The sequence below is a fragment of the Pan troglodytes genome, chromosome 6, assembly GCF_028858775.2.
Source record: "Pan troglodytes isolate AG18354 chromosome 6, NHGRI_mPanTro3-v2.0_pri, whole genome shotgun sequence".
NCBI lineage: Eukaryota > Metazoa > Chordata > Mammalia > Primates > Hominidae > Pan > Pan troglodytes.
Window position 1 is genome coordinate 32519321 of NC_072404.2, and position 24235 is coordinate 32543555.

Below are 24235 nucleotides of genomic sequence, written 5' to 3' on the forward strand. Positions count from 1 at the left end.
TGTTGAAAGTTTTACATTACTCAGCTGTAGCACTTGCTGAGGCCAGATATGAAGAGTGCTTATATTTATCACTGACATTTTGTTGAACTTGTTCATTCTTATTAATCACTGCTTTAAAGTAAGCAGCTGAGTACTCTTAGGAAGTTGATATTCCCAGCTGACCTATCTGCAAAAATAGTGAAGCTTGATACTCTCTTGCTGCAGTCTGTCTCTATAGATGTATGTGTTCATGTGGCTATGTGTACATATGTGTGTATTTTTTTTTCTGGGATTAAAGAAGCAAATACATTTTCGTGAAGCTACTACAAACTTTATCATATTCTATCTTCTGAAAGAATGGATGAATTAAAAACAAAAGCAGGCTGTGATCTGTTTATATTCTATATGGGAGACAAATCATATCTGAAGAATGAAGACTCCAGTTTAAAAGTCTGATATGAAGATTGTTAGAAGCTATGTCTTTACTTGTTGAGATTTCTTGGTGGCAAAGGATAAAACACTTGATTATGTTCAGATACAAATCCTATCGTGTGAATATCTGACCTTCTGGTACAGTGTTAGGATTTTTCATCCAGGATTCACAGAAAAAACATAAAAGCCTAGCCCCATTAACATAATTTTTCTTTTTTCTTTACAAATATTAGCATTTTAATTTGATTAAAGTGGTTGACATTTGCTTATCTTCTGGTTCAGAATTTTAATATGTATTCTATTGGTTCCCTCAGCAATGTAAACATATATATGTGACTCTAAAAGTTTTGAATTCAATGGCTAAGTGATCCAAACCATCAATAATTTCTAGTGATTCTATTTGGTTCTTTAAAAAAATCTGATCTTTTTTTCACAGGATCTTTTTCTCTTGTTAAAGTTTCTTTTCCTTATTTTATCCTTGAATCATTGTAAATAATGTTGATTTTATAGCCTTTATAGTTCTGTCATCTCCAGTTCTTTGGGGATTAATTCTCCCCAAAGAATTAATAACATGGCCAAGCACTGTGGCTCAAGCCTGTAATCGCAGCACTTTGGAAAGCCGAGGCGGGTGGATCACCTGACGTCAGGAGTTCAAGACCAGTCTGGCTAACATGGTGAAACCCCGTCTCTACTAAAAATACTAAAATATTGGCCAGGCATGGTGGTGCACACCTATAATCCCAGCTATTCGGGAGGCTAAGGCAGGAAAATCACTTGAACCCAGGAGGTGGAGAGTGCAGTGAGCCGAGATCATGCCATTGCACTCCAGCCTGGGTGACAAGAGCAAAACCCTGTTCCCTCCCCCAAAAAAAGAGTTAATAACAATGCTACAATGCTACAAGTTGTTATTTGTACTAATTTCAGTGTATTTCATATGGAAAACTACATATTTTGTCATTTCCATTGTAATTTCCTCTTTTAACTCATGAACTATTATTTTTTCAGCTTCCAAACACATGGGTTTGGGTATTTTCAACTACCTTTTCAGAGTTGGCTCTTAATTAAATTTAATTGTAGTTAAAGACCATAGTCTGTATAACACAGATTCAGTGTAATTTGTTGAGAGTTTAACTGTGAATACATATGTAGTCAATTTCTATGATTATTCTATGTGTATTGAATGAACAAATATTCTCTACTATGCAATGTTAGTTTATATCTTTTTGATAGATTATTAATTTTGTGGTTAAATCTTTATATCCTTACTTATTTTTTGCCTCCTTGGTCTATCAGTTTTTGAAAGGGGTATCTTAAAATTTCCCACTATGATTAAGAACTTGTCAAATTAGTCTTATATGTTTTCGTGTTATAGATATTAGGGTTATATAGTTAGATGAATTTGAGCTTTATCTTCTTTCATTTTTGTTATGTAGTGTCATTCTGTAGTCCTATTATTGCTTTATGCCTTAAATTCCATATTATCTGATGTTAACATAGCTATAGTAGCTTTCTTTGGATAGAAATGCATGGTGTATTTATTTCCATTTCCTTACTTTGAAACTTTCTATGTGGTTTTGTTTCAGGTGTATCTCCAAGAAGAATAGTGCTAGACTTTTAAAAATATCTAATGCAAACATTTATTTTAATAGACTAAGTTATATTTATCATTCTTACTTTTATAATATGGCTTAATTTTACCATATTTTCTCTTTGATTTCTTGTTTGTTGCCTTCTTTTGTGTTTAAATTGTTTTACGTGGTCACCTTTTATTTACCCTCTGCTTCTTTGAGCAACGCAAGATTGCATTCTATTTCTTTAGTACTTAACTCTAAAATTTTAACATACATTTCCTAACAAAAATTAAAATTAGTATTCCTCTCCTCCCTCCTTCTGAACAGGACAACATCTGGCATGCTTTCACTACCCCCCATCTCCATCTTGCCCCAGCTAACTTTTAAATTATTGCCTAAATTTAGTTTTGCCTCTTTTTTAGATTAAAACAAAGCTTATTTTAAAATAATCAATAAAGTTACTGACACATTTTGCCCATTTCCATGCTCCATCTTTCCTGTGTATTCTCCATCTTTCCTGTGTTCACTCCTTTTCTGGCTGAAGCACATATAACGGGCAGAGCTGGGATTCAAAGTGATGTGTGTTTCCTTCCAGAGCCCCTTCTCGCAACCACAACAATCTACTAGTCACAGATACAGAGGAAGGTACTCTGGGTGTCTGCAGCAAGGCGTAGAGCCAGACAAGAGACAGATGGAGAGAAACAGGGGAAGTGGAAGATGGCTTCTAAGCAGGCATTGGCCTGGCACAGTGGCTCATGTCCGTAATCCCAACAGTTTGGGAGGCTGAAGTGGACAGATCGCTTGAACTCAGAAGTTGGAGACCATCTTGACGACATGGCAAAACATCGTCTCTACAAAAAAATTAAAAATTAGCCAGGCGTGGTGGCATGCACCTGTAGTTCCAGCTACTTAGGAGGCTGAGGTGAGAGGACAGCTTGAACCCAGGAGGTGGAGGTTGCAGTGAGCCAAGATCACATCATTGCATTCTAGCCTGGGTGACAGAGCAAGACCCCATCTCAAAAAAAAAAAAAAGGGCCAGATGCCGTGGCTCATACCTATAATCCCAGCACTTTGAGAGGCCAAGGTGGGAGAATCACCTGAGGTCAAAAGTTCAAGACCAGCCTGGCTAACATGGCAAAACCCTGTCTCTACTAAAAAAAAAATACAAAAAATTAGCTGGGCGTGGTGGCACATGCCTGTAATCCAGGTACTTGGGAGGCTGAGGCAGGAAAATCACTTGAACCTCGGGGGTAGAGGTTGCAGGGAGTTGAGATCATGCCGCTGCACTCCAGAATGGGTGACAGAGCAAGACCCTGTCTCAAAAAAAATAAAAAAATAAAAATAATTAAATTTTTAAAAAATTAAAAAATATTTTTTTAGAAGTGTCAAGATATAAAGACACAAAGCTACTTTTGACACTATCTGCTGGAAGACTCTGCCCATTGGAGACAGAATTTCTATATCAGAAAAGCAAAAACAGAAAACTCATGCGATGTGGATATTATATATATATATACATACATACATACATAAGACATAAATAAACATGGAGGTATGGTAGTAAGTCTAGGCTTAGGCCAAAAAGGGCACTCCTTTGAGGCCTGTGTAAGGATGCTGGGGGATTCCCAACACTTAGGCACAGTGCCTGGCACATAACAGGTACCCAAGAATACTTATGAAATGAAAGAAATGAAAGCAAGGAAGAAGAGAAAGGATGGAAATGAAAATAGGGGAGAGGAATGAGAAAATAAAAGCATGAGAAAGGAGGAAGGTAAAAATGAAATAGGAAGAAAATGAAAGGAAGAAAATTTTACAAAAGGCCAGAAGAAAGTAAATAAAAAGAAGGATCTCTTTTTTGTTTTAAAACTTTTATATGTATATGTATATTTAAAAATAGGCAAAAAAAGGAACAAAAAGATTCACATCAAACTGTTAACAAAGTTTACGTAGGGTAGGGAGTGACTTCCACTTTATTTTATTTTTATTTTATTTTATTTTATTTTATTTATTTTATTTTATTGATGAAGTCTCGCTCTGTCACTAGGCTGGAGTGCAGTGGTGAGATCTTGATCTCACCTCCACCTCCCAGATTCAAGCAATTCTCCTGCCTCAGCACCCCGAGTAGCCGGGACTACAGGCACGTGCCACCACACCCAGCTAATTTTTGTATTTTTAGTAGAGACAGGGTTTCACCACGTTGGCCAGGATGATGTCAATCTCTTGACCTTGTGATCTGCCCACCTCGGCCTCCCAAAGTGCTGGGATTACAGGCATGCGCCACTGCACCCAGCCCCACTTTTTTATTTTATGCACATCAGGAATATTTAAGCTTATTCCAGCAAGCATGTATTGTTTGTAAATAAGGATTTAAAAATTAAGACTTAGTAGCTAGTGAAATGGCTCATGCCTGTAATCCCAGCACTTTGGGAGGATGAGGCAGAAGGATCACTTGAAGCTGGGAGTTCAAAACCAGCCTGGTCAGCATAGTAAGACTCCATTTCTACAAAATTAAAAATTAAAAAATTAGGCATGGCGGCGCATGCCTGTAGTCCCAGCTACTTAAGAGGCTAAGGCAGGAGAAACACTTGAAGAGTTTGAAGCTGCAGTGAGCCATGACTGCACCACTGCACTCCAGCCTGGGCAACAGAGCGGGACCCTATCTTTAAAAAGAAAAAAAAGAAATCTAAGATTTAGCAATAACGAAAGGGAAGTGAACAAATACTATAAAATAATCACACAGTATGGCTTGTTGTGAAGTACATTAAAGTGAGCTCCTCTTCACGGATCCCCTTGGAGGGCTGCCTCCAAGACTTCCCGTCTAACTCCAGGGGCAGAGATCATCTCAATCCTACTAGCCTCTTCAAAGTCCAGGTCCAAAAAGATAGAGGAGTCACATAAAAGGGTTTCCACTTCTCCTAAAGCCACTCGTCAAATTCCAGACAGCCCTGGAATTGCTCAGCCTTGCATTCCCCCAGGATGCCTGACTCCCTTTACAGACAGTCCAATCCCACACCCACAGGTCTTTTCCTTCAGCCTCAAAAGAACAACCCTATCAGAATAGGATAAATCAAGTATTCACACATCTACAAGGTATTTTTAGAAACCTCTTCCTTCCAAGATAGTAGCTCATGAAAATAGAGAAAATGCTTCCTTCATTTTTTATCTTCCTGGCTTGCTCATTTCTACAAGATGGATAGAACTTCAATACTACTCCTTGAAGGAAACGTGATAGGCAAGTCCAGCTGATCTCTTAAAACCTAGAAACATTCTATGTAATCCTAGTTTCATGTATGTAAGAAAATCTGTGTCCATAAAAATGAATTAACTCATATGGAGCTTAGGTTATGAATCTTTACTAATTCAAGTGATAAGAATAAAAAGGTGATAAACCAAAAGCTGTCTATTACATCCCTGTGGCCAGAGTTTTTCAACCTCAGCACTATTGACATTTGGGCCAGACAATTCTTTGTTGTGGGGGTTGCCCTGTGCATTGTAGGTCGTTTAGCAGCATCCTTGGCCCTTACTCACCACATATCTGTAACACACACACACACACACACACACACACACACACACCCCAGTTATGATAACCAAAAGTGTCTCCAGGCATTGCCAAACATACTCTGGGGTCAATATCTTCCCTGGCTGGGAACCACTGATGGAGCTCCAATTTGCAAAAATGAGTCATTTTATCTCACCACCAATGGAAATATATGTTTTGTGTGCACACAGATATTTTCGGTTTAGTATGTGTTAAGCCATCCCTTGTAATGAAAAGAATTTGCAATGCCAATGGCAACATAGAGAAAAGCTACAAGACAGGCAGAACTGTATTCCAAAGCTTCATACTATATTATGAAACAACATAAAGAATACTATGAACAAATATTCAGCAAAGACACATTTATATTCAGCAAAGATAAAAATAATAAATATTATGTGTGTGTAGTGACCCTATTTTATGAATGATTTCATTTTTTTTTATAACTTCGGATAACCCTCTAAGCAGATTTTAGAGCTGAAACCATCTGTATTAGTCTGTTCTGACTCTGCTAATAAAGACATACCCAAGACTGGCAAATTTATAAAGGAAAGAGGTTTAATTGACTCACAGTTTAGCATGGTTAGGGAGGCCTGAGGAAACTTAAAATCATGGCGGAAGGGGAAGCAAACATGTCCTTCTTCACATGGCAGCATCGAGAAGAATGAGTGCCCAGCAAAGGGGTGAGCCCCTTATAAAACCATCAGATCTCATGAGAACTAACTCACTATCACGAGAACTGGATAGGGGACACTGCCCCCATCATTCAATTATCTCCACCTGGTCCCTCCCAGGACACATGGGGATTTTATGGGTACTACAATTCAAGATGAAATTTGGGTGGGGACACAGCCAAACCATATCACCATCCAAAAATTCAACTCTAATCTAGTTATCTACTTGGGAAAAACTATTCCCACAATATCACCACATTGATAACTTCACCATTCAGTACCTAGTTTAAGAAAAAATAATGTTAGCAGGCTGCCTAGACTAACAATATTAAAATACTGAATATATGTGGTTCTATGAAAATTAATTGACATCTTTCCATTGCATTCCAAAGAAGAAAGGAGAAAAATTGTTTGGTTGAAGTCAGGATCTACTATCACTTAAAACAATGTTAATACCACAGACTGCAGGATCCCCTGTAACCCTGATATTAACTTAGTAATATGAGTGATAATTATTCAGGAGGAAAATAAAGCCAAAATGTATTTTGGGGGCCTATAACCACTTATTGACTAAATTAGCATTTGTGTCCATTTGCTGTAAACTACTTCAAATTAAAGTACCCAAACACTGTTCTTTTTTATGTATATATAATAGTCTCATGGAAAAAAATTATAGCTGCATTTTACTTTATGTTCTATTTTAGATGCAGATAGTTGGACTGAATAAATTTAAAATGTAATTGAATGGCCAAAGGATAAAAATATCCTTTTCTGACTCAGAATAGTTCAATCTGTCATTGTAATTTTAAAAAAAATGAATTCACACTTAAAAAAAAATAGGTTAATGGAATAGAAATTTGTCTTCCTGTTTTATGTTGCCCTCTCTCCTCCAGTCCACTTGCCAGAAGACATTTCAAGTGCAATCCCTCTGAAAGCTACAGATTTAATAAGTTAATGGATGGTTACCATTCTTGTTACTAGGCTGATTCTATTCAGTTTAGATCTAGAAAAATCTTTTTGTTGTTGTTTCTGCAAAATTTCCTGCCATTAAAGAAAAAAAATCAAGTGACATAGTGAGTAGAAGAGAAGAGCAAACAGGGTTGGTTTCCGCAGCAATTTCACGAGTATTATTTTCCCCTTTTGAGATTCAAAATGAGACAAAGACACTCCTCTGTATTTCTAATGAAAAAGTGAGCAATAAATTTACAAACCTGTGCTGAGCCAAATGAACTCATTACCATGTTAAACAGTTTAACACATTTTGATCAATATATTAGCTGCACAAACACAAATATGCTATAGTATTATTACAATGTAAACAAACCTGACTGGCCTATGCTAATAAGCAATAAGACATAAAAGATGTAAAAGGATTAGGATATTTGAAGAAAAGCCAAATACCTTTAATACTCCCCAGAAATGGCATTCTCGCAACTCTTTTGTACATATGTATAAATCCCTTAAACACAAAGAAGTCTTACAAATTTATTCCTATTCTTTTACGAAGTTAGTTAAAAATAAATGAACAAGAAATTAAACAGAAGGTACTGTAATGAAGTTAAATATTCTAACTGAAAAACAATTACAATGAAACAATTTAGATTCCTGTAGAATTATAAACATTTTTCAAGGGATATTATGCAATGCAATTTTTTTTTTTTTTTTTTTTTTTTTTTTTTTTTTTTTTTTTTGAGACACAGTCTCACTCTGTTACCCAGGCTGGAGTGTAGTGCCTCAATCTTGGCTCACTGCAGCCTCCGCCTCCCGGATTCAAGTGATTCTCCTGCCTCAGCCTCCTGAATAGCTTGGATTACAGGCACCTGCCACCATGCCCGGCTAATTTTTTATTTATTTTTATTTTTTTATTTTTAGTAGAGACGGGGTTTCACCATGTTGGCCAGGCTCGCTTCGAACTCCTGACCTCAAGTGATCCACCCAACTCAGCCTCCCAAAGTGCTAGGATTACAGGCGTGAGCCACTGCGCCCAGCCCATTGCAATTTTTAAAACCACGTTTTCTTCTTACTCTTGAAACTTAAAACACTGCAGGTTTATTTCATAGTTTTTAAAAAATACACTTATTAGAGTAAGAGCTTTCGTTTCTCAGAAAAAGAGCTTTGTGATTTAAAGTAGCATAATAAATGCTTAGATTTCTCTTCAAATACATTTGTATACCTCATCTTTCAACTAAGAGGATTAGTTTTCAACAATGCATAATTGACAGAAAATTGTGTTGAAATTGTAGTATTATTTAATTCTGGGAATTTATCCAGTCAGATATCAGAGATACATAGTTCTTTGCACAGAACTGGAAAAATATCAACAGTATGTAAATGTGCTTACTGCTCTTCCATTGTTCTAACTCCTCTATCAAAATTATATTCAAATTTCACAGAAGTGAAAGCAATAAGCTTAATTCTTGTCCTGAAAGAGAGACAATTGTTTTAATTTAAAAAGTTACCTTCCTAGTTTCAGACATTTAATCAAACAAAACCTCTAACTCTGAGACACCTTTAGGGCCTTTACTAGAAAAATCCCCTCTGTAGCCGTTGGCACAAACTTGACAAACTTGCTGAGCCGTGCAGATGTTGAAGCAGCTCTCAGTTACATTGGGGAAGAAGGGAACTAGACATTCCACAGCTGCCTACAACGGCTTCCTTCCCAGGGGCACAGGTGCAGGCTCCATCAAGCTCAATCACTTTGCAGAGCAACTGGGGATCCCAAGCAGGGGAAAAGAAATTCCAGGGCAGCTTAAATTTCTCCCAGTACCACAGCAAGAAGTAACACTACTTAAAAAGTAACCAGTTACTTCCAACAATTATGTGTGAGGGTGGGTGAGGAGGGGGGCAAGGAAGAATGAAGAATAATATCTCCAGTAAGAAAAAATAAAAGATGTTTCATATTTTTAAAATTTCAAGCTACTTAGATCTTCTTTAGGTCTTTGTTATGAAAATAACTATGAATACCTGGTCTTTATTCCTGATCAATTTTTTTTTTCTTTAGGGGTGGGGAGAGAACAGCCAAATTGAAAAAATACAGAACTTAACAGTTATTTCAACAATTGTAATGTAACACATTAATTGCAGGGTTTTAAAAGGATGTAATGGCAGTAATATCGTGTTTAAATGTATTCCACTCTTCCATTTTATGAGTATACATTCTCACAAGTTCTTTGAAACATTTTAAAATACTAAAATAATTGTATTAATGATATGGTGTGACCAAAAACAAGCAGCCAGGGAATATTCTTCCCTACTTGAGGATAACTGATGCTACAGCAGATGCCATTTCCTTAGGGTAAACCAGAAAGGAAGGGGTTAATAAACATGTAGCTCCACTAAATAACTGAAATACACAGATCACTATTCCCCATAAAATTATACTTTTATACTAATCTTCTGGGGTAGTAAAATACAATATGTAGATGCATACATAGTTTTTGTACCTTAAGTTTATAATATTGTTAAAATTATTACTTTTTACTTGGTTAGAAAACCATTACTGTACCACCACATAAGCACTTGCAAGAATTCACCAGATACAATAATAAAACAAAAATGATGGTGATGTTACATTTAATTGTGGGATCAAGCACTATGCTGAAAGCCTTCCATAAATCACTTCACCTACCCCTCCCAATGACATTATTTCCATTTTATAAATGAAGAAATTAACTTATAAAGTCACTAAGCTAGTCAATGGTACAGCCAGAATTTAAATTTTTTTCTTCTAAAGTTCATACTCTTGTTATTATGCTGTATTGCCTTGAAAATGAAATTTCTACATTAATTTGGAACATTTTAAGTATTTTTGAAATCAATTTTAAAGGTTTAACATTACATCATTAAATTGTTATATTCAGAGCAAAATGGCCTCTCTAATGAGATGTACTAGTTAAATCTTGCTTATATTGCTTATGATACCTTTTTCTTCTCTAACTACTGATTTTTTAATAGCCAAAAAAGCTCATTTCAGCCTAGAGTATTAGTAATACAATTTCCTAAATGTTTTCATATGTTTCCTAAATTTCAGATGTCTATCTTTTTATTTTAGATTGATCCTCATGGCCGCAAGTCAAGTAGCTAATAGATAATTAATTTTATGTTACATAACAGACAGGCATGTAAACACTAAACTAGGTCTGAGCATTTGGAATAAGAAAACTTTTTTATTCCATATTGATGCTAAAATATCAACAGGAAGACTTGAAGCCTCAAAAGGCCTTTGTTTATAGTTCAACAACATTCCTGAGACAGTGCAATATACTACAAGCAAGGAGAAATACGAGGCAGAAGTTGATAACATATGGGGTGTGCATAGAACTTCTGGTTAATGGAAGTTCCAAGATGTATAAATAAAAAAATGATGTGTGAGTTGGTGGAAAAAACTGTAAGGCAAGTCAATTTTTTAATTAAAAAATTATGTAGCATAAACAATGCTAATGAGCCAAAAGTCCCAAGAGATTAGTATTGTATCTGCTTCATTTTAATGTTTCATTCACTTTTCATAAGTTACATCTACTCACTTGAAATATCTCAAGCAGAACCCTTTTTGTAAAATAGAGTTTTGAAGATATTCTTTGTCCTTGTTCTCAGTAGGTCACCATTTTCTACTCAAGTTGTCAATTTGAGGACAAATCACACACACACACACACACACACACACACACACACACACACAGCCCTAAAATCTTTAAATGAATCACCAGAAAGTAAATACCTGGAAGTTCTTCATAAATTTCATCATCTATTGGTTGACTGCTTGTTGGTGGATTGCTTATTGGTAGAGGATGATCAACATCATCATATAATTCTCCTCTCTCATCATAATCCTCAGGAATAATATCAGATTCCATATCTATAAAACACATTTCATGAAGTAAATTTTAAAAGAATGCAGAAGATATTTTTAAAACTATACTTTATAAATAAATGCAGCCCTACAAAGTAACAACAATATTGTTATATGTTATGTCCTTAACTAAAAACATGTTTAAAAATTGTTTTGTAAATATGTGAATTTTAAAGTAAGCCAATTGGTACTTATAGAAAAGATGCTGTTTAAAATCTGAAGTGAGTAGTCTGTATTAATAACAGTCACATTCAAGTTGGTCATTCTCACAGAAGTCAATAAGCTTTTGTATATGAAAACCCAAACTACTCTGTTATTTAGTATTTAAAGACTGTGATAACTTGTTCGATTGGTTTATCTTACCTTGCAATACAAATTTCAGCTGCTGTACCCATTCTTCGGCATCTTTGGGAGAAGCTGCTGTAAACTAATATAAAACAAACAGTAAGAACGAAAATCACCACAGTAGGAATGAAAGGTATGTTGTATTCTTACCATTTCTTTAAGACTATTAGTAATTCTTTTCATGTCTAGTGGAACTTTTCTTGCAAGGATGCTTCTTATAATGTACAGTTAATTTTGACAAATTTATGCAATTGAAGCAGAGGATGATGAATTTCAAATGCTGATCAGCAGCTGGCAGCTGTGCAGGAAAAAAAGCTGCTTCTCTTCATCAATGTCAAAGACAGAACTGATGAACAAAATTTGCCCTTGACAATTAGAAGACACCCACGAATTTCTTTAGACTGCTGGATACAGTTTTCTTAAAAATGTTCTTGTCAGATTCCAACACACTACCTGACAACTTAATTAACTGGCTTTCAACTGCAATCTCAGATATTTAAAACTTATTAAACATACATTCCATATTGATGCCTAGCTGATAGCTATTGAATTGCAGAGCTGATGTGTACTTTTACCTTCATTTTCTCCCACACTCCTAAGCAATACAATATGTATTATCACTCTGATATTTTTCTTTTGATAATTTTACTCTTTCTGCTATGTAATTCTTTTGGAAGATCACCTAGTGCTATGCAACATGTGATCACCTATGTTCTATGCAACATGTGTGCAACATGTGAAGTAATTGATAAATTATATATTCTCTTTATCTTTTTCAAGAAGATAGTGTGTGAACTAATCTGAAATTTTTAAAAATTTCCTCTTATATGAATGTTCAATGCATAATATATTTAAACATCAGTATTTTTATTATTGTTAACATGTCAAGGAAAGTATTAATCAAATGTTAATGTCTCTATAAATGAAATCAAAACATTTTATCAACTTAATTTCAAGGCAACATAAAAACTACAACCTGATATATACGTTTATCAGGAGCAGAGATTTCAAAACAGCAATCTTTCTTTCCATCTTTTCTTAGAGTGTTATTCATTCTGACACTGTAGCCATCTATTGCAAATTCACCTTTCTGTTGTTTGTCTGTTGAAGATAAAACCAGTTAGAATTTCATTTACTAAGTATTAATGCTCAATTATCTTTTATGTAAAATTTCTTCATCAATTCTTGGAAATAACATTTTTTGGTCATATTGCTTTAGTAATATAATGCTTAGGTAATGCTTTTAGAAATCATTTTTAATTCTGAAACATGGAAGTATTAGGGATGACTGGACTTACAAGGAGGTCTGCAGATCATGGTCTTATTCAGAAGGAAGTATGGAAACATGACACTCTAGGGTAGGGAAAATTCAGGAACTAGAACATAGAACTTGCTAGACAAACCCACCACAAACCTTTGGCTCTTTCAGATTTAGTAGGCCAGCGGGAAGATCTGTCCAGCTGAAAACTTGTTGGGCTTTATTTACTGTTATCTCCTTTCACCTCTCCCTCCCCAGCACCACCACCAAAAAGAAGCTTCTAAAACAAAAGTTTTCTTTAAAAAAGGTCTCCAAACTTGGTATAAATTTATCTCTAACCTTACAAAGCAAACCAAAACTAAACTAAACTACTCATGACGAAAAAGATGTGAAGGAAAAAAAAACTATGTGGATAAAGAAGAGTGGTAAAGCAAGTACAGAAGCATTAGTTACCAAAAATAGAGGGAAAGTTTCTTATCCAGTCAGTGAACAGTTGAACTAGTAAAGCACATTTGAATCTCACATGATAAAGAGGCAAAAGACGATTAGAGCTTTGGTCAGATATTATTTTAAAGACAAGTAAAGTGCGAATATAACAAAGGACTTAATATTCTGAAACTGAAAATAAAATTAGTCAACCTTCCTACTTCACCCAGTTACACCATTTTGATAGAAAAACTATACAGCTATAGGTTTATTTCCTAGATTAACAAACAATATTAAAACCATGAGTAGGGACAAACTCTTTTACTGAGCTCGGGGCAAATACAGAAATGCTTTCATGTTGTAGGGTGTGCTTTCTCAGTTCAGTGTACCAGTAAAAGATATATCTCCTTTTCTTAAATACACAAGTTAAATGCCTAAAGTAACTAACATACGTTAGGTCATAAAGATTATATCTTGTTCAAAATATCAAACGAGAAAAAAAATCTCAGTTCCTGGAAAACTCTAATCACATTTAGTCATAATTTATATCTCTCTGAATGTCTAAAGAAACAATCAAAGTTTATTTCATGAAAAAATTCTACAATAAACTCTATGTTTTTCACAAAAACGATACAGTACTTTAAAGATTAGAGCAGCATTTCCCAAAGATATTAATAGGTTTCTGTGATCAAATCAATTTGGGAAACGTTTTGCTGAATTAAACAGAGTTAAGCGGTTTTGTTAGTTCAGGCCTTCTTGGGGCCCTTAGTACATTTACAGAGTAATTAAACTTCTATAAGAAAAATTTAGTATGCAGCATTTCCAAAAATTATTTGTCCGTGGAATCATTTTTCACAGAATATTTTATGGTACTCCCAGGATATATTTTATAAGACACCTGACTAGGAAACTATTGGGAAAAAAGTATTAAAATGATAAATTGTTAAGCATGGTTGGTTCTTGTAAATTCTCAAAAAAAGACTAAATCATTCACTCACTCATTTGACAAATTGATACCAAGCACTTGAAACCAGCACGCAGCATTACAGGTTTGCCGAGATAAAAGCTAGAACACCTTATCACACCTTTCGTGCCACCTTCCCAATGATCTACTAAATTGCAAAAGGAACTTAATGTTCACTACGAAAAGTGGAAGTAATGTGAGGCAAAATATCAAAGCCATATTGGACAATTTTGAGAGATTTCCTTAAACTCTCCAGAAGAAAGAGAATTTTCAGGGACCAGATTTAAGAGGAAAGCTGCTCCCTTGCTGCGCAAGGGTTCAGTCGCTCCACTCACCAGGTCCATCTGACCTAAAACCTATGCCTTCTACCTCCAATTTCGGTCTAAAATTCTCATCAATGTAGCTTGAATGGAGGTGGAAATGCATGAGGAGTGGGAGTCTACACCTGGAGATATAAAATCAGCACTACGAAGATTTAGTTTGGAAGAACTGAGGGGAACAGATCTTTCTGGGCCAGATTATCTAATAAGCTAGAAATAAGACAATTAGGCAGCAAAATTAGGCAACCCCAACTTAGACTAGCAGATTCATTTTAGTCAAACCCCCTAGAAATATGCTATGGGGCTATGTATCAGAACTTCTGATACAGTCCAAGAGGAGGACAGTATCAGCCTCTACTGAGATGAACCAGAGAGAAGCCACAAATCCAATTTATAGGTAAGCATCTCAGACTTTACAGACATGTACTCGTTCGAGGATAAGAAAAGAGGAACAGCAAATACAGATGCCATAAAAATATTATGTAAAACAGAAACATAACATAGCACTTGAGAAGTAGAAAGCACAAGCAAAGTAGGAGAAATGAAGGTAAACTTTAGCCAACTGCTTTGCATATTTTATAAAAGTAAACAGATTCTGAAAGAGATGAAAGATGAAACAATGTAATATAAAATAAAAAGAGGAAAGGCTGAGACAAGTAGAAATTAAAATGAAACTGGCAAAATAAGGAACAAATATGCTGTATAAGGAAGTGGAAAATGCAGCAGCAAAACAAATGATGTATTAGAAGTGATAAAAAGTAGAACTAACATTGTGGAAAATCAGATCAGATATACCTTGAAAAGCTCACTCAGCAGACAGAAAATAAGAATAAGGGGATGGGGAAGGGACAAAAGGGAGTATGATAAATATGGAGGGCTGACAAAAATACAACATAAGAAAAATGGGTTTTCTGGAAGAAGAGTAATAAATAAATGCCAATAACCAAAGACATAATATAGCAAAAGAAAACTTCATTCCATCAAAGAAAGACCTAATTTTGCAGAACAAAACGTGCTGTTGTTTAACCAAGTAAAAATAATAAAAAGAAACTAATATCTATACCTATCCAACTGATTGTTTGTATTTGAGGATAAACAATTATATAAACATCCAAGTTGGGTAGGGATATGGGCCCAGAAAGGTTGAACAGAGGAAACTCACAACTCTTTCTAATAGCTTTTGCAGAACCATAACCATGAAGTAGCCATATCTCCAATTAGCCAATACAGGACAGGAAGTTCAAGACGTGAAATGGGCAGACATGGCTATAAGAAAACACTGTTCTTCTCCTTTCACATTAGTTTCTCTTCTGGAGAGAGAAACTTCACCATTATATGGTAAGTCATAAGAATTTACATATAGATTAGTTCCACAATGCTTTTTGGGATAGTTTCAAGGATACCTGTAAACAAAATTATCAAAAATAGTAAAATGCCAATCAAATAGGAAATAAAGCTATAAAGTCCATTTACCCAGCACTGTGAAAGACTAATATTTTATCTAGGTGAACTTCACAAATAGCAAAAGCTTATTCCTTTAAGTGCCAAAACTTTTAAAAATGTTAATCATTGTGATGGAAAGCTTTCTAAAATATATACTTGCCTAACTTTTCAAACAAATCTTTTAAACATAATGTTGTTTTCTTAACATAGTATCATTTTGAGTATTAGTTTTTATAACACATTGATGCCTTCAGAATTTTTGAGGTGTTTGTTCCTCTATTACATTTCTCTCAGCTTCTGTTTCACACTTTAACCTAACCTCTATCATGCTGTTTGAATGTAATGTCTACAGAACTGAAGGCTGCCAGGAAAAACTAGATAATGAAATCTATTATACCAGTAACTTAATTTTACACAATCCTAATTCAGCAGGTTCAAGGTAAAAAGCAGTTGGCTCTGATTTCCTACAAAACAAAATGCATAAGGCTAATAAGAGCAATTTCCTTCTACTTTTTCACTGGCTTTTAGGTTTACAGCTGTGTTCTGGGGGTTTTTTAAGCTGTCAAAAAGACAACTCACATTTACTGAGCTTCTACATGTCAAGAACTTAATAGAACATATCGCATATACACCTGGTAATAATTCTAAGCAATAGAGGAGACATATTATATTCCCAGCACTGATGGGAAAACAAACTTTAACAAATTTGCTCACGGTCATACAAATAGTAAACAGTAAAAGCCAGGACCCTAGGAAAGTCTGGTTCTAAAGCCTTGCTTTTTCAGCCATTTCACACTGTTTTCTAAAAAGGTGTTTCTCAAAGTATATTTTAAGAATCACCTATGTTAGAATCAACTTGGATGCCTGTTAACACAGAATTGGCTACCACTCTGCACTTGCTATATAGGAATCTCTGTGGGTGAGTCTAGGAAACCAAATTTTTAGCAAGCACCCCAGGTGATTTTGATACACACTACAACCACTGTCCTCAATACAATGTGAAATATACAAAATCACAGTAGAGAAGATAAATGTTATTTTGCATTTCATCCTACAACTTAGGTCAAACTTTCTCAGCTTTCTTTATGGGTTCCTCTACCTCTGCCTATCTCTTAAAAAGCTATGATGCGTTGTTCTAAGTCTTGCTCTCTTCTTACATTACACTCTCCCTGGGCAATCTCATCTAATTCCAAGAATTAAATTCCTATCAATATACTTGTGACTCATGATTCTCTACTTTTAGTTCATTTTCAAAACTGTTTATTCAAATCTTCATCTGCTCACTATATATGTTTCATTTCTCAAATGTCCTATAGGCTCATTGAATAGAAAGTGCCCACAACGGAGATCATCTTATCCCCACTCCCAACACTTGTGATGCCAACAACTGTGATATTTCTTGTTGTATCCCCCATCTCAATAAATGGCACCTCCATTAATTCAAGCTCCCAAACCAGAAAACTGGGCACCATTTTTTATTTTGCCCTTACCTTCACCAACTGCCCCGACGTTACCCCCTACACTCCAATGCCACTTACCAAAATCTAAACAGACCTTCTATTTTTCTGGCAAATATACTTGTTTTTTCTCTTCTTCATTGGCTCTCAGAAAAATATGCTTAAAACACCAACCACTCTCATACCATTTTAAATACAGCATAAATATTGCAACCAAAATAATTCCAAATCTTTTAGCATCCCTACAAGTTATGGACATTTATTATTTGGGGCTCCCCAGCATCCATGCATCTTTCCTATTTTAATTCCAAGATTGTCAGGGATAGGGCTTAGTTTTCCACCACAGAAGCTGGAGGGAGATGGATTTTCCCTGTTCCAACTTAATCAAAGTGGATGCTCCAGACTGGAACCTAAATCTCAAGTAAGTAACAAAAGGATCAAGAGAGGGTTCAGAATCCATTCTGGTGGCAATGGCACTCACTGATTGATGGCAGTGCACAGTGGCAACATCACATGTCCTGGCTTGGCAAGGCCCAAGCCAGCAGTGTGTCCCAATAAGATTTTTCATGGATTATGCTCAAGATCCAGCCCCCTTACCTACCTTAGTTCTTGCTTGCTTGCTGAGCCTGTGTGTAGCATTCTTAGCAATTCTGAGAGCTGATATTTTCCTAATAATTTCCCTTTCTGCATAAACAAAGTTGGTTTCCGATGCTTATACCAAGAACACTAACTTGGCACAAATGGCTAGCAAACAAAAATATGAAATGTGTTCAGCAATATCTACTACTTATATTTAAGAAGGCCTTTTCCCCTCAGTGAATAACTTATGTTATTTCCACAAGTATTAGTACTCATTAGTAGGGAAAAGAAAAATATGCCCATCAATACTAGACCTTGCCACTAAATTTTATCAAACTGATTAGCAAGATGTTCCAGCTCCTCAGTTAAAGATATATGAACATTCTCCTTTGGTTTATACAGCTTGCAGATGCCAATGCTAAATCAGCCACTTGAAATATATCTCTGGGGTTTTGTGTAGAAATGAGACTAGATATCAAACCAACAACATTCGTGGTCATCAGACCCTTAGTAAAACTTAGTTTGTACCTGACTATTTCTGCATGTTGATGAAATCCTACTAAACATCAGATGTACATTTTAACTTCTATATACTGTTAGACAGTCTCTTAGCCATAAAGGCAGAAAATAAAGGCATAGCTTTAATTTAATGTTTGTAATCCCAGCTACTCAGGAGGCTGAGGCAGAAGAATCGCTTGAACCCGGGAGGCAGAGGTTGCAGTGTGCTGAGATCGTGCCACTGCACTCCGGCCTGGGCAACAGAGCGAGACCCCGTCTCAAAAAAAAAAAAAAAGTTTATTGTGATAAGTTTTAAAGTTAATACTTTCATATCAAAGACCCAAAAGTCTATAAAATTGTAATAATTTCTGATAAAAGTAGAATTAATGGTTCCTATTTCTTAAGGAATAAAGATATCCTTCACATACCAGATGGAAACAGAATTGCAATTTAAATTTTTTAAATATCAGAATTCACTTACACATTTTACATATATCATCTTGATATAATTATAAAATTATATAATTACAATTATAAAATGACAGAATTTGTTTCTGTCAAATGAATCAGAAGAAAAAAGGTAAGATTTTATGGCTTTCTATTAAGTTGTTACAAAACAACAGAACTTTTAATTATACAAATATAAGTACTGTCATTTTAACATATTCAAAACAATATTAAAAGAGAAGTATGATGCTTTTTCAACATCAAAATATATTTTATAATTTTCAAACTTCAAAGAGAACATATATGTCCTCTTTTTTTCCTATCAATGGTGAAGTTGTGGAGAAGGGGAGAGCAGGGAGGTAAATTTCAATGAAAAATTTTATCTCTCTGCCAAGTTCTGAAATTTTGTTATCTTAAATTCTCCATATTAAGCCCAATTTTCTACTGACTTTTATTATATATTGAAAAGATATTACAATGAAAAAATTAAAACCATATGATGTAAGAAATAACCTTTGAATGACTTTGTAGATCAGGGCTACTTATAGCTCGCATTTACTAGACGGTGCTAGTGTATTCTTTAATCAGGTTTCAGCAAAAGCCCTGAGAGGAGGTACTAAGAACTGACAATCCCCTCCTTAAAAATGGGGAGAGACTAGGTTCATATCATAATGTTGATTCAAAATCATACAGAAGATAAACAGAAAAAAGGGAAAAAACACACGATAGTTTAGAACAGGTTCCTAAATGGTCCATCACTTATGGGCACCTTGGAGGGGTTGGTAATAATCATCAAGTTGTAGAAAAAGCATAACTTTGGAGGCAGAGAGATCTGCATTAAATCCTCGCTCTGCCTCTCAACAGCCCTGTGTTGACCTCTCTTGTTTAGACTACTTCGAAGTCCTGCTAAATGGTCCTGTTGACCCAGACTCTATCCATCCCAATCCATTCTCCATCATCCTACTACAATTACTTCCTAAAAACCAAATCTGGTCATACAATCCTCTGCTTAAAGGTCATATTCAAAATAAAATCTTTAGCAAGGCCCTTATTCTCAGAAGGTTCTTACCAACCTGGTCTAATCCACTTATTTAGCCTTACGTGCTCCCTCCCCTCACTCATTCTAAGCTCCAGCCTTCATTCCATTTTTGATCCCATCCACAGTCTTTCACAACTCAGAATCTCTGTTATTCCCTCACCTGGAAAGCCCATTTTACCCTTCTTCCCTGTCTTAGTCTGTTTATGCTGCTATAATACCCAAAACTGGGAAATTTATAAACAACAGAAATTTATTTCTCACAGTTCTGGGAGCTGGGAAGTCCAAGATCAAGGCACCAGCAGGGTCAGTGCCTGGTGAGGGCTGCTCTCTGCTTCAAGATGCCACCTTGTTGCTGCATCCCCCAGAAGAGTTGAATGCTGTACCGTCACATGGCGGAAAGGCAAAAGAGGGGTTCCACAGCTCTCTCTAGCCTTTTTTACAGAGACATATCCCATTCTTGAGGGTAAAGCCCTCATGCCTTAATCACCTCCCAAAAGCCCCAGCTCTTAATACAATATCCTTGGGAGTTAATTTCCAACATATGAATTTTGGAGGTACACATACATTCACACCATAGCATTCAACCAACAAACTCCTACTCATTCTTTCAGGCCCAATGAAGTGTTCTCTCCACCAGGACATCTTCCCTAACTTCCCTAGGCAATCAGTTTCCCTCCTTTGTGATCCAAAGATACCTTAAATTACTTACTGTACTGCATTGAAATGGTCAGTTTACCTGCCCAGCTCCCTCCTCCAACCCCACAGCATCCTTCCCTCTCTCACTGATATCCACAAAACCCAAACTGTGAGCACCTCTAAGGATCTTTGGATCCTCAGTGCCTACTAGCTAACAAGTGCCTGAAAAAATATTTATCAAATTTAGAAAAAGAATGAGTAAGTGAATGAATGAATGAATGACTTGAAGGACATCTGAACATCTAGGACCTAAGAATTTTGATGAATAAGACTCATGACAATCAAAGGAAAAGGAAGGATATGAAAGGATGAATAAGATTTCATAAGGTGTTAAAATACATACTATATGTATTTGTTACTTAAGGGTCCCAAATGGCTATAAATAATAAATACAGACAATATTTATTGGTACAATGGTAAGTGCATTATTTACCCAACAGGTTGGAACTACTCTTTCTAAGCCACTACTATCTTGATAGGTCAATATGTTTTTTGGCACACACAATATGGTAGAAAATGTGAACTACGTATCTGTCAAACAGTAACAAAGCACAGTTTAACCTAGTAAGTGGTGTCAACTCCTTCTGTGCCTCTATAATCCATTTATCTAAATCCTACTTAGTTGGAGGATTATAGTTCTCATATAGCTAGATATGAGTCCTTCCCATTAGGTAAATGGTTCACACATACAGTAAACAAGGCTACAAAAAATCATATCTAATTTCACAAAAGAATAAAAATTATTTGACATATTTTCCTGGTAAGAAAAAGATATAAAGGAAGGAAATCGGGATCATGCCAAACAAGTAATTAAAAACTGTCTAAAGACAGATCTTTTTTTGGAGTCCCTTAAAAGAGAGGAACTGGCTAAGAATTTCAAAGGAAACCGCCAATAGAAAAAAGAACCACTAGAAACAAATCTAAAATTTCACTGGAAACAGGAAGCTGCAAAGTAAAAGGGAAAAATTTAAGGAAACACAAGCCACATCTTCAGACATCAACATGAAAAAGGAATGCTAAAATGGTAATTTTTTTAAAGTGGAAGTGTCAGAGGCTTTTAAACCAGAGCAACTCCGTCTTGAATAGGGGCTGAGTAAAATAAGGCTTTGACCTATGGGGGCTGCATTCCCAGGAGGTTAGGCATTCTTAGTCACATGATGAGATAGGAGGTTGGCACAAGGTACAGATCACAAAGACCTTGCTGATAAAAGGATGCAGGAAAGCAACTGGCCAAAACCCACCAAAATCAAGATGGTGATGAAAATGACCTTTGGTTTTCCTCACTGCTCATTATATGCTAATTATAATGCATTAGCATGCTAAAAGACACTCCTACCAGTGCCATGATAGTTTACAAATGCCATGGCAACATCAGGAAGTTATCCTATATGGTTTAAAAAGGGGAGAAACCCTCAGCTCTGAGAATTGCCAACGCCAGTTCAGGAAAACTCATGAATAATCCACTGCCTGTTTAGCATATAATCAAGAAGTAACAATAAGTGTAAGCAGCTGAGCAGCCTATGCTCTGCTTTGCCTATGGAGTAGTGATTCTTTTGTTTCTTTACTTTCTTAATAAACTTGCTTTCACTTCCCTCTATGGATTGGCCTCAAATTCTTTCTTGCATGAGATCCAAGAACCCTCTCCTGGGGTCTGGATCAAGACCCCTTTCCAGTAACAGAAATGACAGAAAGGGTTAAATGGATCACAAAGTAGTCAAAATGCAAATTACAAACAATGTTACTACCATTAGGTCTCATCAAATAAGAATAAAAATGAACTCAGGAATTCAAGATTGCAGTAAGCTATGATGGCACCACTACACTCCAGCTTGGGTGACAGAGTGAGGCCCCCGCATCTCTAAAAAGAAAAAAAAAAGGAATGTAACTAATATCTAAATAACTCTAACTAAAATGTTTTCATTGAATATATTAGTGTTTGAAGTAAATATTAACACGCTTTGGGTTTTGGGGAAACTCTTGCTAATTTTTGACCTAACCATTGTTATATGCCAGTCAGGACTAGAAATGGAGGAAACACTGACATTAGTATTCACTGATTCTTAAAGAAATTAGAAATGAGAAGCCTAACTGAATCAAAGTCACAAGGATCTGAAACCTCCCTCCCCTGGTCTGGTGAAAAAGAGGATGTTTTGTGGAAGGTAGTATCTCGATCTAAATTCACAATATCATACAAAACTATATTTCTATGATCTATGATAATCGTAACTGAACTTGGACTCTAAATTTTCTGACCTACTTCACTACTGACCCTTAGCATAAGAAAGAAAGATGCTTGTTTATAGCTGTTTACAGTTTACACTTCACTGATGCCATTACTACATTTGAACATACTGTAAATTAGTGATGGAATGCAAACTAGCTACTAAATTAATTAATTTGTTAATCTCATTAGCCAAAAGGTAAGAACAACTTCCAGTATTATGTTAGTATTTCAGACTTATCTGAAATATGACAATCTTACCTGTATGTTTTTAGAACAGGGGAAACTCTAAAAACTATAAATAATGTCAAATAAAACATAAATTTCCAAACAACACTGATAACAATTCCATAGGAAAGCTTACATTCAGTGATACTTTTCCCTTTTTCTTCTTCAAGTGTCCTTTCTGGAAATGAACATTATCTATTTTGATACAACCTTTACTTTATAATATTCAACTCCTAGCCTGTTTTCCCCAGAATAAAACAAAACTCAGAAAGCTTACAATCTTTAAATTTCATTATTTGGTGGCTTTATTTGTTCAAATAACAATCTTAAAATCATGTAAACTACAACTGAGAGATTTATTAATTAACAGTGAAGTTATAAAATGTATCCTATTATTTCTAAATTAATGTAGTGACAATAGTGGTTAAGAACGTGGACTCTAACCATATTCTCTAGGTTAAAATCCCAAATTTGAGCTGGGTACAGCGGTGTGCACCTGTAATCCCAGCTACCTGGGAGACTGAGACAGGAAGATCACTTGAGCCCAGGAGTTTGAGGCTGCAGGGTGTGATGACTACACCTGTGAACAGTCACGGCTCTCCAGCCTAGGCACCAAGACAAGACCCTGTTTCTAAAAACAAAGGAAAAAACAAATTCCTAGATCTGCCATTTTCCAACTCTGTGACCTTGAACAAGTCACTTAACCTCTCTGTTCTCAGTTTTCCTAAAAGTCAAATTGATGGTGCTAATAATAGTACTTACAGAGTTGTTGTGAGCTAAACAAGTTAACATAGCTAACGTACTTAGACAAAGTGCTTAGAACGGTGCCCAGTATATAGTAAATTCTATGTACACGTTTGCTGTTATTCGTTAAATCGGTAAAGGGAGCTCAGAAAGGTGCTGTTCGTATTTAATTTTATCTAATTTTATTTTAAAATATTTAAGAAAAATAATCTATTTTCTGCCATTGAAACTCTCACAACCCTATGTTCTTAACTTTTCCAGAAGTTCCACAACAGTAGGCTGGATAATAAATATTCCCTAAGGTGAAAGGCCACACAGATTAAAGTGATTTTACTCTCTTTTCTAATTCAATACAACACAATTGTTTTAGCTCTGAGGGCATTCTGGTATTTGGAGCATTTGTCAAATAATGAAATGAATCATAAATTAGTCAGATTATAATTGTTATAATTCTCAGTTATTTTTGTTTGTCTTCAGTTTACTCTGTACCCAAAAGAGGGGGAAGGGATGGCCAAAAATTCTTA

At 35.5% G+C, this 24235-nt stretch overlaps 1 protein-coding gene across 19 annotated transcripts in view; it reads right to left on the bottom strand.

Annotated features, from left to right (window-relative positions):
* SKAP2 (src kinase associated phosphoprotein 2) overlaps window positions 1-24235 on the bottom strand; it is a 207734-nt gene that overhangs the window by 58407 nt on the left and 125092 nt on the right. For all 19 annotated transcript variants that reach the window (XM_009452811.4, XM_063814143.1, XM_063814146.1 and 16 more), the window contains 3 exons: window positions 12368-12492; window positions 11410-11473; window positions 10915-11052 (listed from right to left, as the gene is read on the bottom strand). In XM_009452811.4, coding sequence (XP_009451086.1) covers window positions 10915-11052; window positions 11410-11473; window positions 12368-12492 — 327 coding nt within the window. The remainder of the gene's footprint in view (window positions 1-10914; window positions 11053-11409; window positions 11474-12367; window positions 12493-24235) is intronic.